This window comes from Salmo salar, chromosome 11, assembly GCF_965601325.2.
Source record: "Salmo salar chromosome 11, fSalSal1, whole genome shotgun sequence".
Lineage (NCBI taxonomy): Eukaryota > Metazoa > Chordata > Actinopteri > Salmoniformes > Salmonidae > Salmo > Salmo salar.
This window is the reverse complement of record NC_138301.1, coordinates 106,693,215-106,708,902: the sequence shown is the minus strand read 5'-3', so window position 1 is coordinate 106,708,902 and position 15,688 is coordinate 106,693,215. Positions and strand designations below refer to the sequence as shown.

At 41.1% G+C, this 15,688-nt stretch overlaps 1 protein-coding gene across 2 annotated transcripts in view; it reads left to right on the top strand.

Annotated features, from left to right (window-relative positions):
- Nucleotides 1–15,688, top strand: part of LOC106563430 (serine/threonine-protein kinase PAK 3) — a 74,133-nt gene that overhangs the window by 53,386 nt on the left and 5,059 nt on the right. For both annotated transcript variants that reach the window (XM_082958243.1, XM_082958242.1), the window contains 3 exons: nucleotides 1,855–1,903; nucleotides 2,062–2,174; nucleotides 2,979–3,096. In XM_082958243.1, coding sequence (XP_082814369.1) covers nucleotides 1,855–1,903; nucleotides 2,062–2,174; nucleotides 2,979–3,096 — 280 coding nt within the window. The remainder of the gene's footprint in view (nucleotides 1–1,854; nucleotides 1,904–2,061; nucleotides 2,175–2,978; nucleotides 3,097–15,688) is intronic.

Sequence of the window (15,688 nt, the reverse complement as noted above, 5' to 3'; positions counted from 1 at the left end):
TGGTTACAGCATTTCCCATGGGTCTGTGTTATATTCCTGGTTACAGCATTTCCCATGGGTCTGTGTTATATTCCTGGTTACAGCATTCCCCATGGGTCTGTGTTATATTCCTGGTTACAGCATTCCCCATGGGTCTGTGTTATATTCCTGGTTACAGCATTCCCCATGGGTCTGTGTTATATTCCTGGTTACAGCATTCCCCATGGGTCTGTGTTATATTCCTGGTTACAGCATTCCCCATGGGTCTGTGTTATATTCCTGGTTACAGCATTCCCCATGGGTCTGTGTTATATTCCTGGTTACAGCATTCCCCATGGGTCTGTGTTATATTCCTGGTTACAGCATTCCCCATGGGTCTGTGTTATATTCCTGGTTACAGCATTTCCCATGGGTCTGTGTTATATTCCTGGTTACAGCATTCCCCATGGGTCTGTGTTATATTCCTGGTTACAGCATTCCCCATGGGTCTGTGTTATATTCCTGGTTACAGCATTCACCATGGGTCTGTGTTATATTCCTGGTTACAGCATTCACCATGGGTCTGTGTTATGTTCCCTTGGAGCTCATACAGAAGTGGAAGCATCATAGAAACAAAAAGACATTCAGTCAGGTATAAACCTGACCATGCCCCAGGATGTACCTGGGGGTGCCTGTGGTGTCTTGCCCAAAGGCAGATTGTGAGGTGGTTGAATACAGAATCATGTCTCTGCCCTCTACCATTCAGAGGTGTAAAATGTCAGGGCAGAGAGAGGGACAGCCAAGCTTTTTTTCTTTTTACATTGTAGTCATTTAGCAGACGCTCTCATCCAGAGCGTTAAGTACCTTGCTCAAGGGCACATTGACAGGTTTTTCACCTCGTCAGCTTGGGGATTCAAACCAGCAACCTTTCAGTTACTGGCACAATGCTCTTAACCACTAAGCTACCTGCCTTCAATTTACTGTAATCTGTGTCTGTCTGATTAAATTGATGCTCAGGCTACTGTAGAGGCACTATCAGATCTGTGAATCCACTGGAGCCCCAACACCCCAGTGGCACAGGGATCAGAATAACACACCATTTACAGTACATATACTGTACATGGTACAGAACAGACACTTTGCAAGGAATCAAATTGTACATGTTGAAAAGGGTACTTCAAACACACTGTACACTTGGCAGAGTGGGTTCATATGCCAGTCATGAACTGTATGCATTACAGACTTGGTACTGTACACACAAGTCATACACTAAACACATCACAGAGTGGTGAGCACCCCACACACTCTCCAAATGTAACTTAGACACACCACACACTCACAGCAGAATGAGCTTGTGACATTCTCCACATATGCAAGTGATATAATGTGCACATTATAGACTGTAGGGTCTTAAATCATGCAGGACATTTATAGATATCAGAGAGGAAAGGTCATCTTATTGACCGGTTAATTACTCCTATTAGTTATTACTGACCCAGGGACACTAGTGCTGCCTTTTCCAACGGCCAATGGTCAATGCTGCCATCTGGTGGCCAAAGGAAATGGTACTTGATAATTTATGAAAGGAAGCCATTGAACTGCTTGCATTCAAATACATTCTGTAATTGTTTTTTTGAAGGAGATTTTTGTGTTAATAAAACAATTGACAAATGTCCTCCAGGCTCTTGAGAGTTGGCATACCGCTAATATTATGGAGGTACCGTGGAGAGACAGGTTTTGGAAGGAGCAAACATGAAAGGCCTTTCACTGTACTTGTGGACATGACAATAAAAACTAGAAACTTGAAACTTTGAGAGCTTGGGCGATCTGTTCTAACTCCTTGCATGAGGACTTGTTTCTATGTGGAACTAATGCATTGTTCTCTTGTTTCCTCAGGGCATCTGGCACTGTGTACACAGCCATTGACATTGCTACTGGACAGGAGGTAAACTAACTTGACTACCACAGTCACTTCAGAAAATCATCCACATCTTACACGTCTATCTGTCACCCTGCTGATTCTCTTCTGGCACATTAACGTGTAATCTGTCAGAGCACTGAAGACAACATGTGGTGTCCTGCTTATGGTTGTTCCTCTATCAGGTGGCCATCAAGCAGATGAACCTCCAACAGCAGCCTAAGAAGGAGCTCATCATCAACGAGATCCTGGTTATGAGGGAAAACAAAAACCCCAACATAGTCAACTACCTGGACAGGTGAGGCTCACACACATACTGTGGTTGCTGATGGGGAGAACCACACGTATAGCAGCTACTGTAAATATGACCATCACATGCAATGACTATACTTCATCTCTCTTTCCTCTGTCTGTAGTTACCTGGTAGGGACTAGTATACTTCATCTCTCTTTCCTCTGCCTGTAGTTACCTGGTAGGGACTAGTATACTTCATCTCTCTTTCCTCTGCCTGTAGTTACCTGGTAGGGACTAGTATACTTCATCTCTCTTTCCTCTGTCTGTAGTTACCTGGTAGGGACTAGTATACTTCATCTCTCTTTCCTCTGTCTGTAGTTACCTGGTAGGGACTAGTATACTTCATCTCTCTTTCCTCTGTCTGTAGTTACCTGGTAGGGACTAGTATACTTCATCTCTCTTTCCTCTGTCTGTAGTTACCTGGTAGGGACTAGTATACTTCATCTCTCTTTCCTCTGTCTGTAGTTACCTGGTAGGGACTAGTATACTTCATCTCTCTTTCCTCTGTCTGTAGTTACCTGGTAGGGACTAGTATACTTCATCTCTCTTTCCTCTGTCTGTAGTTACCTGGTAGGGACTAGTATACTTCATCTCTCTTTCCTCTGTCTGTAGTTACCTGGTAGGGACTAGTATACTTCATCTCTCTTTCCTCTGTCTGTAGTTACCTGGTAGGGACTAGTATACTTCATCTCTCTTTCCTCTGTCTGTAGTTACCTGGTAGGGACTAGTATACTTCATCTCTCTTTCCTCTGTCTGTAGTTACCTGGTAGGGACTAGTATACTTCATCTCTCTTTCCTCTGTCTGTAGTTACCTGGTAGGGGATGAGCTATGGGTGGTGATGGAATACCTGGCTGGAGGTTCACTGACTGACGTGGTGACTGAGACCTGCATGGACGAGGGCCAGATCGCTGCAGTCTGCAGAGAGGTAAGACATTTAATGAGCCCTACATTAGACATTTTATGAGCCCTAGATTAGACATTTAATGAGCCCTACATTAGACAGTTTATGAGCCCTACATTAGACATTTAATGAGCCCTACATTAGACATATTATGAGCCCTATATTAAACATTTTATGAGCCCTACATTATACATTTATTGAGCCTTACATTATACATTTATTGAGCCCTACATTAAAGACATTTAATGAGCCCTACATTAGACATTTTATGAGCCCTACATTAGACATTTAATGAGCGCTACATTAGACATTTAATGAGCGCTACATTAGCCATTTAATAAGCCCAACATTAGACATTTAATGAGCCCTACATTAGACATTTTATGAGCCGTATATTAGACATTTAATGAGCCCTACATTAGACATTTAATGAGCCCTACATTAGACATTTTATGAGCCCTACATTAAAGACATTTTATGAGCCCTACATTAGACCTTTAATGAGCCCTACATTAGACATTTTATGAGCCCTACATTAGACCTTTAATGAGCCATACATTAGACATTTAATGAGCCCTACATTAGATATTTAATGAGCCCAACATTAGACATTTAATGAGCCCAACATTACACATTTAATGAGCCCTACATTAGACATTTAATAAGCCCTACATTAAACATTTTATGAGCCCTATATTAAACATTTTATGAGCCCTACATTAGACATTTATTGAGCCCTACATTAAAGACATTTAGTGAGCCCTACATTAGACATTTTATGAGCCCTACATTAGACATTTTATGAGCCCTACATTAGACATTTTATGAGCCCTACATTAGACATTTAATGAGCCCAACATTAGACATTTAATGAGCTCTACATTAGACATTTAATGAGCTCTACATTAGACATTTAATGAGCCCTACATTAGACATTTTATGAGCCCTATATTAAACATTTTATGAGCCCTACATTATACATTTATTGAGCCCTACATTAAAGACATTTTATGAGCCCTACATTAGACATTTTATGAGCCCTACATTAGACATTTTATGAGCCCTACATTAGACATTTAATGAGCCCTACATTAGACATTTAATGAGCCCTATATTAAACATTAAAAAGCCCTACGTTAGATATTTAATGAGCCCAACATTAGACGTTTTATGAGCCCTACATTAGACATTTTATGAGCCCTACATTAGACATTTAATGAGCCCTACATTTGACATTTTATGAGCCCTATATTATACATTTTATGAGCCCTACATTAGACATTTAATAAGCCCTACGTTAGACATTTAATGAGCCCTACATTAGACATTTAATGACCCCCCATTAGACATTTTATGAGCCCTATATTAAACATTTTATGAGCCCTACATTAGACATTTTATGAGCCCAACATTAGACATTTAATGAGCCCTACATTAGACATTTTATGAGCCCTACATTAAACATTTTATGAGCCCTACATTAAACATTTTATGAGCCCTATATTAAACATTTAATAAGCCCTACATTAGACATTTAATGAGCCCAACATTAGACATTTAATGAGCCCTACATTAGACATTTAATGAGCCCTACGTTAGACATTTTATGAGCCCTATATCATACATTTTATGAGCCCTACATTAGACATTTAATAAGCCCTACGTTAGACATTTAATGAGCCCTACATTAGACATTTAATGACCCCCACATTAGACATTTTATGAGCCCTATATTAAACATTTTATGAGCCCTACATTAGACATTTTATGAGCCCTACATTAGACATTTTATGAGCCCTATATTAAACATTTTATGAGCCCTATGTTAGACATTTAATAAGCCCTACGTTAGACATTTAATGAGCCCTACGTTAGACATTTAATAAGCCCTACATTAGACATTTAATGAGCCCTACATTAGATATTTTATAAGCCCTATATTAAACATTTATGAGCCTTACATTAGACATTTAATGAGCCCTACATTAGACATTTTATGAGCCCTATATTAAACATTTTATGAGCCCTACATTAGACATTTAATGAGCCCTACATTAGACATTTAATGAGCCCTACATTAGACATTTAATTAGCCCTACATTAGACATTTAATTAGCCCTACATTAGACATTTAATGACCCCTATATTAGACATTTTTTGAGCCCTATATTACAAATGTTACGAGCCCTACATTAGACATTTTATGAGCCCTACATTAGACATTTTATGAGCCCTACATTAGACATTTTATGAGCCCTATATTAAACATTTTATGAGCCCTACGTTAGACATTTTATGAGCCCTACGTTAGACATTTAATGAGCCCTACATTAGACATTTAATTAGCCCTACATTAGACATTTAATTAGCCCTACATTAGACATTTAATGACCCCTATATTAGACATTTTTTGAGCCCTATATTACAAATGTTACGAGCCCTACATTAGACATTTTATGAGCCCTACATTAGACATTTTATGAGCCCTACATTAGACATTTAATGAGCCCTACGTTAGACATTTTATGAGCCCTACGTTAGACATTTTATGAGCCCTACGTTAGACATTTATTGAGCCCTACATTAGACATTTTATGAGCCCTATATTAAACATTTTATGAGCCCTATGTTAGACATTTAATAAGCCCTACGTTAGACATTTAATGAGCCCAACATTAGACATTTAATGAGCCCTACATTAGACATTTTATGAGCCCTACGTTAGACATTTTATGAGCCCTACATCATACATTTATATGAGCCCTACATTAGACATTTAATGAGCCCTATATTAAACATTTTATGAGCCCTATATTAAACATTTAATAAGCCCTACGTTAGACATTTAATGAGCCCTACATTAGACATTTAATTAGCCCTACATTAGACATTTAATGACCCCTATATTAGACATTTTATGAGCCCTATATTACAAATGTTACGAGCCCTACATTAGACATTTTATGAGCCCTACATTAGACATTTTATGAGCCCTACGTTAGACATTTTATGAGCCCTACGTTAGACATGTAATGAGCCCTACATTAGACATTTTATGAGCCCTACATTAGACATTTTATGAGCCCTACATTAGACATTTTATGAGCCCTACGTTAGACATTTTATGAGCCCTACGTTAGACATTTTATGAGCCCTACGTTAGACATTTAATGAGCCCTACATTAGACATTTTATGAGCCCTATATTAAACATTTTATGAGTCCTATGTTAGATATTTAATAAGCCCTACGTTAGACATTTAATGAGCCCAACATTAGACATTTAATGAGCCCTACATTAGACATTTTATGAGCCCTACATTAAACATTTTATGAGCCCTACATTATACATTTATTGAGCCCTACATTAGACATTTAATGAGCCCTATATTAAACATTTTATGAGCCCTATATTAAACATTTAATAAGCCCTACGTTAGACATTTAATGAGCCCAACATTAGACATTTAATTAGCCCTACATTAGACATTTAATGACCCCTATATTAGACATTTTATGAGCCCTATATTACAAATGTTACGAGCCCTACATTAGACATTTTATGAGCCCTACATTAGACATTTTATGAGCCCTACGTTAGACATTTTATGAGCCCTACGTTAGACATGTAATGAGCCCTACATTAGACATTTTATGAGCCCTACATTAGACATTTTATGAGCCCTACGTTAGACATTTAATGAGCCCTACGTTAGACATTTAATGAGCCCTACATTAGACATTTAATAAGCCCTACATTAGACATTTTATGAGCCCTACGTTAGACATTTTATGAGCCCTACATTAGACATTTTATGAGCCGTACATTAGACATTTTATGAGCCCAAGCCCAAAAAAGCCTAAACAATTGTGCCGTTATCCAGTACATAGCCTATTTGATATATAGGCTACTGCACATTACACATGACAGAAAAACATACATTGGGGTAACATCTCACAGCAAGAACTGGCAAATCTGGTCCAGTCCATGAGGAGGAGATGCACTGCAGTACTTAATGCACCTGGTGGCCACACCAGATACTGACTGTTACTTTTGATTTTGACCCCCCTTTGTTCAGGGACACATTATTCCATTTCTGTTAGTCACATGTCTGTGGAACTTGTTCAGTTTATGTCTCCGTTGTTGAATCACATGTTAAGTTTGCTCAAAATGAACGCAGTTGACAGTGAGAGGACGTTTCTTTTTTTGCTGAGTTTATATGCTCTTGGGTAAATGAATGAAACTAGCTCCAGTAGGCTTATCTTTTTGAGTGTGGACTCTATTACTGTACTGTATTGTATTATACTGTATTATATGGACTGGAATTACGCACATCATTCAAACCTTGTTAAAGCAGAAGAGAACATGTGATTCTGGTGCAGCACATGCGGCATACAAAGTTACAAGTATTGGCTAGTGAAATTGATTTTAATTATGAAATATAATAGGGCCTATTTGTATAATTAGTAGGCTGACGCATATACAGTTGAAGTTGGAAGTTTACATACACTTTAGCCAAATACATTTAAACTCAGTTTTTCACAATTCCTGATATTTAATCCTAGTAAAAATTCCCTGTTTTAGGTCAGATAGGATCACCATTTTATTTTAAGAATGTGAAATGTCAGAATAATAGTAGAGAGAATGATTTATTTCAGCTTTGATTTCTTTCATCACATTCCCAGTGGGACAGAAGTTTACATACACCCAATTAGTACTTGGTGCATTGCCTTTAAATTGTTTAACTCGGGTCAAACATTTCGGGTAGCCTTCCACAAGCTTCCCACAAAAAATTGGGTGAATTTTAGCCTATTCCTCCTGATAGAGCTGGTGTAACTGAGTCAGGCCATTTTGCCACAACTTTGGAAGTATGCTTGGGGTCATTGTCCATTTGGAAGACCCATTTGCAACCAAACTTTAACTTCCTGTGTAACGGTCGTCGTATGGAGTGGACCAAACTGCAGCGGGTATATTTATCATCTTCTTTTATTAGAAGGAAAAACAACAAAACACTTACACAAAACAAATGATGAAAACAGTCCCATAAGGTGCTCAGACTATACAAGGAACAACCACCGACAAACACAAGAGAAAACTAACCCACTTAAATATGGCCTCCAATTAGAGGCAACGACAACCAGCTGCCTCTAATTGTAGGTCGTTCCAAAACCCCAACAAAGAAATAGAAAAACTAGATAAACACATAGAAATAGAAAACATAGAACATCAACCAAAAACCCAGAAACACACTAAAAAAAACACCCCCTGCCACGCCCTGACCAAACTACAATAACAAACAACCCCTTTTACTGGTCAGGACATTACATCCTGACTGATATCTTGAGATGTTGCTTCAATATATCCACATAATTTTCCTGCCTCATGATGCTATCTATTTTGTGAAGTGCACCAGTCCCTCCTGCTCCAAAGCACCCCCACAACATGATGCTGCCACCCCCGTGCTTCACTGTTGGGATGGTGTTCTTCGGCTTGCAAGCCTCCCTCTTTTTCCTCCAATCCTAACGATGGTCATTATGGCCAAACAGTTCTATTTTTGTTTCATCAGACCAGTGGACATTTCTCCAAAAAGTAAGATCTTTGTCCCCATGTGCAATTGCAAACCGTAGTCTTGCTTTTTATGGCAGTTTTGGAGCAGTGGCTTCTTCCTTGCTGAGCGGCCTTTCAGGTTATGTCGATATAGGACACGTTTTACTGTGGATATAGATACTTTTGTACCTGTTTCCTCCAGCATCTTCACAAGGTCCTTTGCTGTTGTTCTGGGATTGATTTGCACTTTTCGCGCCAAAGTACATTAATCTCTAGGAGACAGAACGCGTCTCCTTCCTGAGCGGTATGATGGCTGCGTGGTCCCATTGTGTTTATACTTGCACACTATTGTTTGTAGAGATGAGCGTGGTACCTTTAGGCATTTGGAAATTGCTCCCAAGGATGAACCAGACTTTTGGAGGTCTACAATTTCTTTTCTGAGGTCTTGGCTGATTTCTTTTGATTTTCCCATGATGTCAAGCAAAGAGGCACTGAGTTTGAAGGTAGGCCTTGAAATACCTCCACAGGTACACCTCCAGTTGACTCAAATGATGTCAATTAACCTATCAGAAGCTTCTAAAGCCATGACATAATTTTCTGGAAATTTCCAAGCTGTTTAAAGGCACAGTCAACTTCTGGCCCACTGGAATTGTGATACAGTGAATTATAAGTGAAATAATCTGTCTGTAAACAATTGTTTGAAAAATGACTTGTGTCATGCACACAGTAGATGTTCTAACCGTCTTGCCAAAACTATAGTTTGTTAACAAGAAATTTGTGGAGTGGTTGAAAAATGAGTTTTAATGACTCCAACCTAAGTGTATGTAAACTTCCGACTTCAACTGTATACCTTTTATAATATTTCCCCTAAAGTTATTAGCCTACCTCCTCTTTCTCTCTCTATTGTTGCTTCATTCCTTCCTCGCTTTCAACAGTTAAATTAAATGTTTCGTTGTCCTTATATTCATCATTCTAATGCCACCCATGAATAATACAGGACTAGAACTAGAAGCAGAAGACTTTCACTTCTCTTCAGGAAGATTGAATGGTTATGGGTCTAAATAAATAACTGCTATAGCCTATCGCCATCACGGGTTTGCTCCTTTCAATGTACCTGTGAGTTCTATTGGCTGTTGTATTTAACATTCAGCAAGCAAGAGCTTGCATCCCTCTTCAAATAGTCTACTGGTATAATAAATGAAAAATAAAATGTCCATCAAACTTTCTAGTCTGGCTCTTCCTGCATGGGACTCCAAGAGCTAAGGAGAGGTTTTTAAAGAGAGAAGCCGGAGGTTCATGTGTATTACGCAAGAGGCAGAGGCTAGAGGTTAGAAGCTCACTATGCATAACCCATCATTAATTAGCTGAAAGAGGTAGGCTAGGACATATACAGTATATCAATCTTTAACAGGATGATCTATTTTGGATGCAATTTGAATGGAATTGATGGAGAGAGAGACTGCTCACACATGCTCTGATTTAAAGCATCCAAATTCAAGTGATAGGCTGTTTTAAAACTTTGCAGCTGCAATTAAATATGGTGAATCCCGAAAGCCAGAAGGAGATGTGTAAATTAGACATGCATTTGGACCTTAATGTAGCATAGGCTATGCTGCAGCCAATGTAGGTCTACCTGTCACAAGAAATAAAGTCACCATAGTGAGATGCTAGGTCTACCTGTCACAAGAAATAAAGTCACCATGGTGAGATGCTAGTTCTACCTGTCACAAGAAATAAAGTCACCATGGTGAGATGCTAGTTCTACCTGTCACAAGAAATAAAGTCACCATGGTGAGATGCTAGTTCTACCTGTCACAAGAAATAAAGTCACCATGGTGAGATGCTAGGTCTACATGCGTTGTGAAGCGCTCCATACTGAGATGAGCTGTCCCACCCTGAGTGTTGATTCATCATGCAGAGGCCATAGAGAAGCCAGATTTAGACATTGCATTTAACTTAACACTTCCATTTCACACCATGCTGTTCATATAAATAACTTATTATAATTTACCGGTTTCTCGCCATTATTTATCCCGGGAAAAGGGTGTGGTTTTGGGCTGTAAATCTCGGTAAATCTCAGTAAACGTGTTTCTGCAATTCAACCCTAGTTACCACCCCTCAGTGACAGATCTCTACTGTAAACCCCTTACCAGTTACCACCCCTCAGTGACAGATCTCTGCTGTCAACCCCTTACCAGTTACATACCTTCAGAGGCAGTCCTCTACTGTCAACCCCTTACCACTTACCACCCCTCAGTGGTAGTCTTCTACTGTCAACCCCTTACCAGTTACTAGCCCTCAGTGGTAGTCTTCTACTGTCAACCCCTTACCAGTTACTAGCCCTCAGTGGTAGTCCTCTACTGTCAACCCCTTACCAGTTACTACCCCTCAGTGGTAGTCCTCTACTGTCAACCCCTTACCAGTTACTAGCCCTCAGTGGTAGTCCTCTACTGTCAACCCCTTACCAGTTACTAGCCCTCAGTGACAGACCTCTACTGTCAACCCCTTACCAGTTACTAGCCCTCAGTGGTAGTCCTCTACTGTCAACCCCTTACCAGTTACTACCCCTCAGTGGTAGTCTTCTACTGTCAACCCCTTACCAGTTACTAGCCCTCAGTGACAGACCTCTACTGTCAACCCCTTACCAGTTACTAGCCCTCAGTGACAGACCTCTACTGTCAACCCCTTACCAGTTACTAGCCCTCAGTGGTAGTCCTCTACTGTCAACCCCTTACCAGTTACTACCCCTCAGTGGTAGTCTTCTACTGTCAACCCCTTACCAGTTACTACCCCTCAGTGGTAGTCTTCTACTGTCAATCCCTTACCGGTTACATACCCTCAGTGGCAGTCCTCTACTGTCAACCCCTTACCGGTTACATACCCTCAGAGGCAGTCCTCTACTGTCAACCCCTTACCAGTTACCTCAACGTGATCTAGACAAAGGAGCTGATCGTGGACTACAGGAAAAGGAGGGCTGAGCACACCCCCATTCACATTGACGGGGCTATAATTGAGAGCTTCCACATTACCAACAAACTATCATGGTCCAAACACAGGGCACAACAATGCCTATTCTCCCTCAGGAGACTGAAAAGATTTGGCATGGGTCCTTAGATCCTCAAAAGGTTCTACAGCTGCACCATCGAGAGCATCCTGACTGGTTGCATCACTGCCTGGTATGGCAACTGCTCGGCCTCCGACCGCAAGGCACTACAGAGGGTAGTGCGTACGGCCCAGTACATCACCGGGGCCAAGCTTCCTGCCATCCAGGACCTCTATACCAGGCGGTGTCAGAGGAAGGCCCTAAAAATTGTCAAAGACTCCAGCCACCCTAGTCATAGACTGTTCTCTATGCTACCACACGGCAAGCGGTACCAGAGCACCAAGTCTAGGTCCAAGAGGCTTCTAAACAGCTTCTACCCCCAAGTCATAAGACTCCTGAACATCTAATCAAATGGCTTTTCCAGACTATTTGCATTGCCCCCACCCCCCACCACCCATTTACACTGCTGCTAACCGGTGTCCCCGCACATTGAGTTTGTACCAGTACCCCCTGTATGTAGCCTCGCGTTTTGTTATTTTACTGCTGCTCTTTAATTATTTGTTACTTTTATTATTTTTAGGTATTTTCTTAAAACTGCATTGTTGGTTAAGGGCTTGTAAGTAAGCATTTCACTGTAAGGTGTTGTTGTATTCGGCACGTGACAAATAAAATTAGATTTGATTTGGAACCTCTGCCTTCTTTGTAATCTCTGTCTTCTCCACTGTAACCTCTGCCTTCTCCACTGTAACCTCTGCCTTCTCTGTCTTCTCCACTGTAACCTCTGCCTTCTCCACTGTAACCTCTGCCTTCTCCACTGTAACCTCTGCCTTCTCCACTGTAACCTCTCCCGTCTCCACTGTAACCTCTGTCTTCTCCACTGTAACCTCTGTATTCTCCACTGTAACCTCTGTATTCTCCACTGTAACCTCTGCCTTCTCCACTGTAACCTCTCCCGTCTCCACTGTAACCTCTGTCGTCTCCACTGTAACCTCTGTATTCTCCACTGTAACCTCTGCCTTCTCCACTGTAACCTCTGCCTTCTCCACTGTAACCTCCCCCATCTCCACTGTAACCTCTGTCTTCTCCACTGTTCATATTAAATATCAATCAATCAATCAAATGTATTTATTTATAAAGCCCTTCTTACATCAGCTGATGTCACAAAGTGCTGTACAGAAACCCACCCTAAAACCCAAAACAGCAAGCAATGCAAGTGTAGAAGCATGGTGGCTAGGAAAAACTCCCTAGAAAGGCCAGAACCTAGGAAGAAACCTAGAGAGGAACCAGGCTATGAGGGGTGGCCAGTCCTCTTCTGGCTGAGCCGGATGGAGATTATAACAGACATGGCCAAGATGTTCAGCAGGGTTAAATAATAATAATCACAGTGGTTGTCTAGGGTGCAACAGGTCAGCACCTCAGGAGTAAATGTCAGTTGGCTTTTCATAGCGATCATTCAGAGTTTCTCTACCGCTCCTGCTGTCTCTAGAGAGTTGAAAACAGCAGGTCTGGGACAGGTAGCAAGTCCGGTGAACAGGTCAGGGTTCCATAGCCGCAGGCAGAACAGTTGAAACTGGAGCAGCAGCATGGCCAGGTGGACTGGGGACATGGTCCTAGGGCTCAGCTCCTCAGAGAGAGAGAGAGAGAGAGAGAGAGAATTAGAGAGAGCATACTTCAATTCACACAGGACACCGGATAATACAGGATAAATACTCCAGATATAACAGACTGACCCTAGCCCCCCGACACATAAACTACTGCAGCATAAATACTGGAGGCTGAGACAGGAGAGGTCGGGAGATGCTGTTGCCCCGTCCGACGATACCACCGGACTGGGCCAAACAGGCAGGATATAACCCTACCCACTTTGCCAAAGCACAGCCCCCACACCACTGGAGGGATATCTTCAACCACCAACTTACCATCCTGAGACAAGGCCGAGTATAGCCCACAAAGATCTCCGCCACGGCACAACCCAAGGGGGGCGTCAACCTAGATAGGAAGACCACATCAGTGACTCAACCCACTCAAGTGACGCACCCCTCCTAGGGACGGCATGGAAGAGCACCAGTAAGCCAGTGACTCAGCCCCTGTAATAGGGTTAGAGGCAGAGAATCCCAGTGGATAGAGGGGAACCAGCCAGGCAGAGACAGCAAGGGCGGTTCGTTACTCCAGTGTCTTTCCATTCACCTTCACACTCCTGGGCCAGACTACACTCAATCATAGGACCTACTGAAGTCATCAATAAAGTCATCAATAAAGTAATCAATAAAGACTTAAAGGTTGAGACCGAGTCTGCGTCTCTCAAATGACTAGGCAGACCATTCCATAAAAATGGAGCTCTATAGGAGAAAGCCCTGCCTCCAGCTGTTTGCTTAGAAATTGTAGGGACAGTAAGGAGGCCTGCGTCTTGTGACCGTAGCGTACGTGTAGGTATGTACGGCAGGACCAAATCAGAAAGATAGGTAGGAGCAAGCCCATGTAATGCTTTGTAGGTTAGCAGTAAAACCTTGAAATCAGCCCTTGCCTTAACAGGAAGCCAGTGTAGGGAAGCTAGCACTGGAGTAATATGATCAAATTTTGGGGTTCTAGTCAAGATTCTAGCAGCCATGTTTAGCACTAACTGATGTTTATTTAGTGCTTTATACGGGTAGCCGGAAAGTAGAGCATTGCAGTAGTCTAACCTAGAAGTAAGAAAAGCATGGATACATTTTTCTGCATCATTTTTGGACAGAAAGTTTCTGATTTTTGCAATGTTACGTAGATGGAAAAAAGCTGTCCTTGAAACAGTCTTGATATATTCGTCAAAAGAGAGATCAGGGTCCAGAGTAACGCCGAGGTCCTTCACAGTTTTATTTGAGACGACTGCACAACCATCAAGATTAACCTGTTATGGATAGGGGGCAGTATTTTCACGGCCGGATAAAAAAACGTACCCGATTTAATCTGTTTATTACTCCTGCCCAGAAACTAGAATATGCATATAATTGTTTGATATGGATAGAAAACACCCTAAAGTTTCTAAAACTGTTTGAATGGTGTCTGTGAGTATAACAGAACTCATATGGCAGGCCAAAACCTGAGAAGATTCCAAACAGGAAGTGCCCTCTCTGACCATTTCTTGGCCTTCTTTATTCTCTTTATTGAAAACAGAGGATCTCTGCTGTAACGTGACACTTTCTAAGGCTCCCATAGGCTCTCAGAAGGCGCCAGAACGTTGAATGATGACTTTGCAGTCCCAGGCTGAAAAACAGTAGCGCATTTGGATAGTGGTCGATCTGAGAACAATGAGACAGGTGCGCGTGTGCACGTGAAGAGTCCATTTTAGATGATCAGTCTTTGAACGAAAACAACGACTCCCGGTCGGAATATTATCGCTATTTTACGAGAAAAATCGCATAAAAATTGATTTTAAACAGCGTTTGACATGCTTCGAAGTACGGTAATGGAATATTTTGACATTTTTTGTCACGATACGCGTCCGCGCGTCACCCTTCGTTACCCTTCGGATAGTGTCTTGAACGCATGAACAAAACGCCGCTATTTGGATATAACTATGGATTATTTGGAACCAAACCAACATTTGTTGTTGAAGTAGAAGTCCTGGGAGTGCATTCTGACAAAGAACAGCAAAGGTAATCCAATTTTTCTTATAGTAAATCTGAGTTTGGTGAGTACCAAACTTGGTGGGTGTCAAAATAGCTAGCCTGTGATGGCCGGGCTATCTACTCAGAATATTGCAAAATGTGCTTTCACCGAAAAGCTATTTTAAAATCGGACACCGCGATTGCATAAAGGAGTTCTGTATCTATAATTCTTAAAATAATTGTTATGTTTTTTGTGAACGTTTATCGTGAGTAATTTAGTAAATTCACCGGAAGTGTTCGGTGGGAATGCTAGTTCTGAACGTCACATGCTAATGTAAAAAGCTGGTTTTTGATATAAATATGAACTTGATTGAACAAAACATGCATGTATTGTATAACATAATGTCCTAGGAGTGTCATCTGATGAAGATCATCAAAGGTT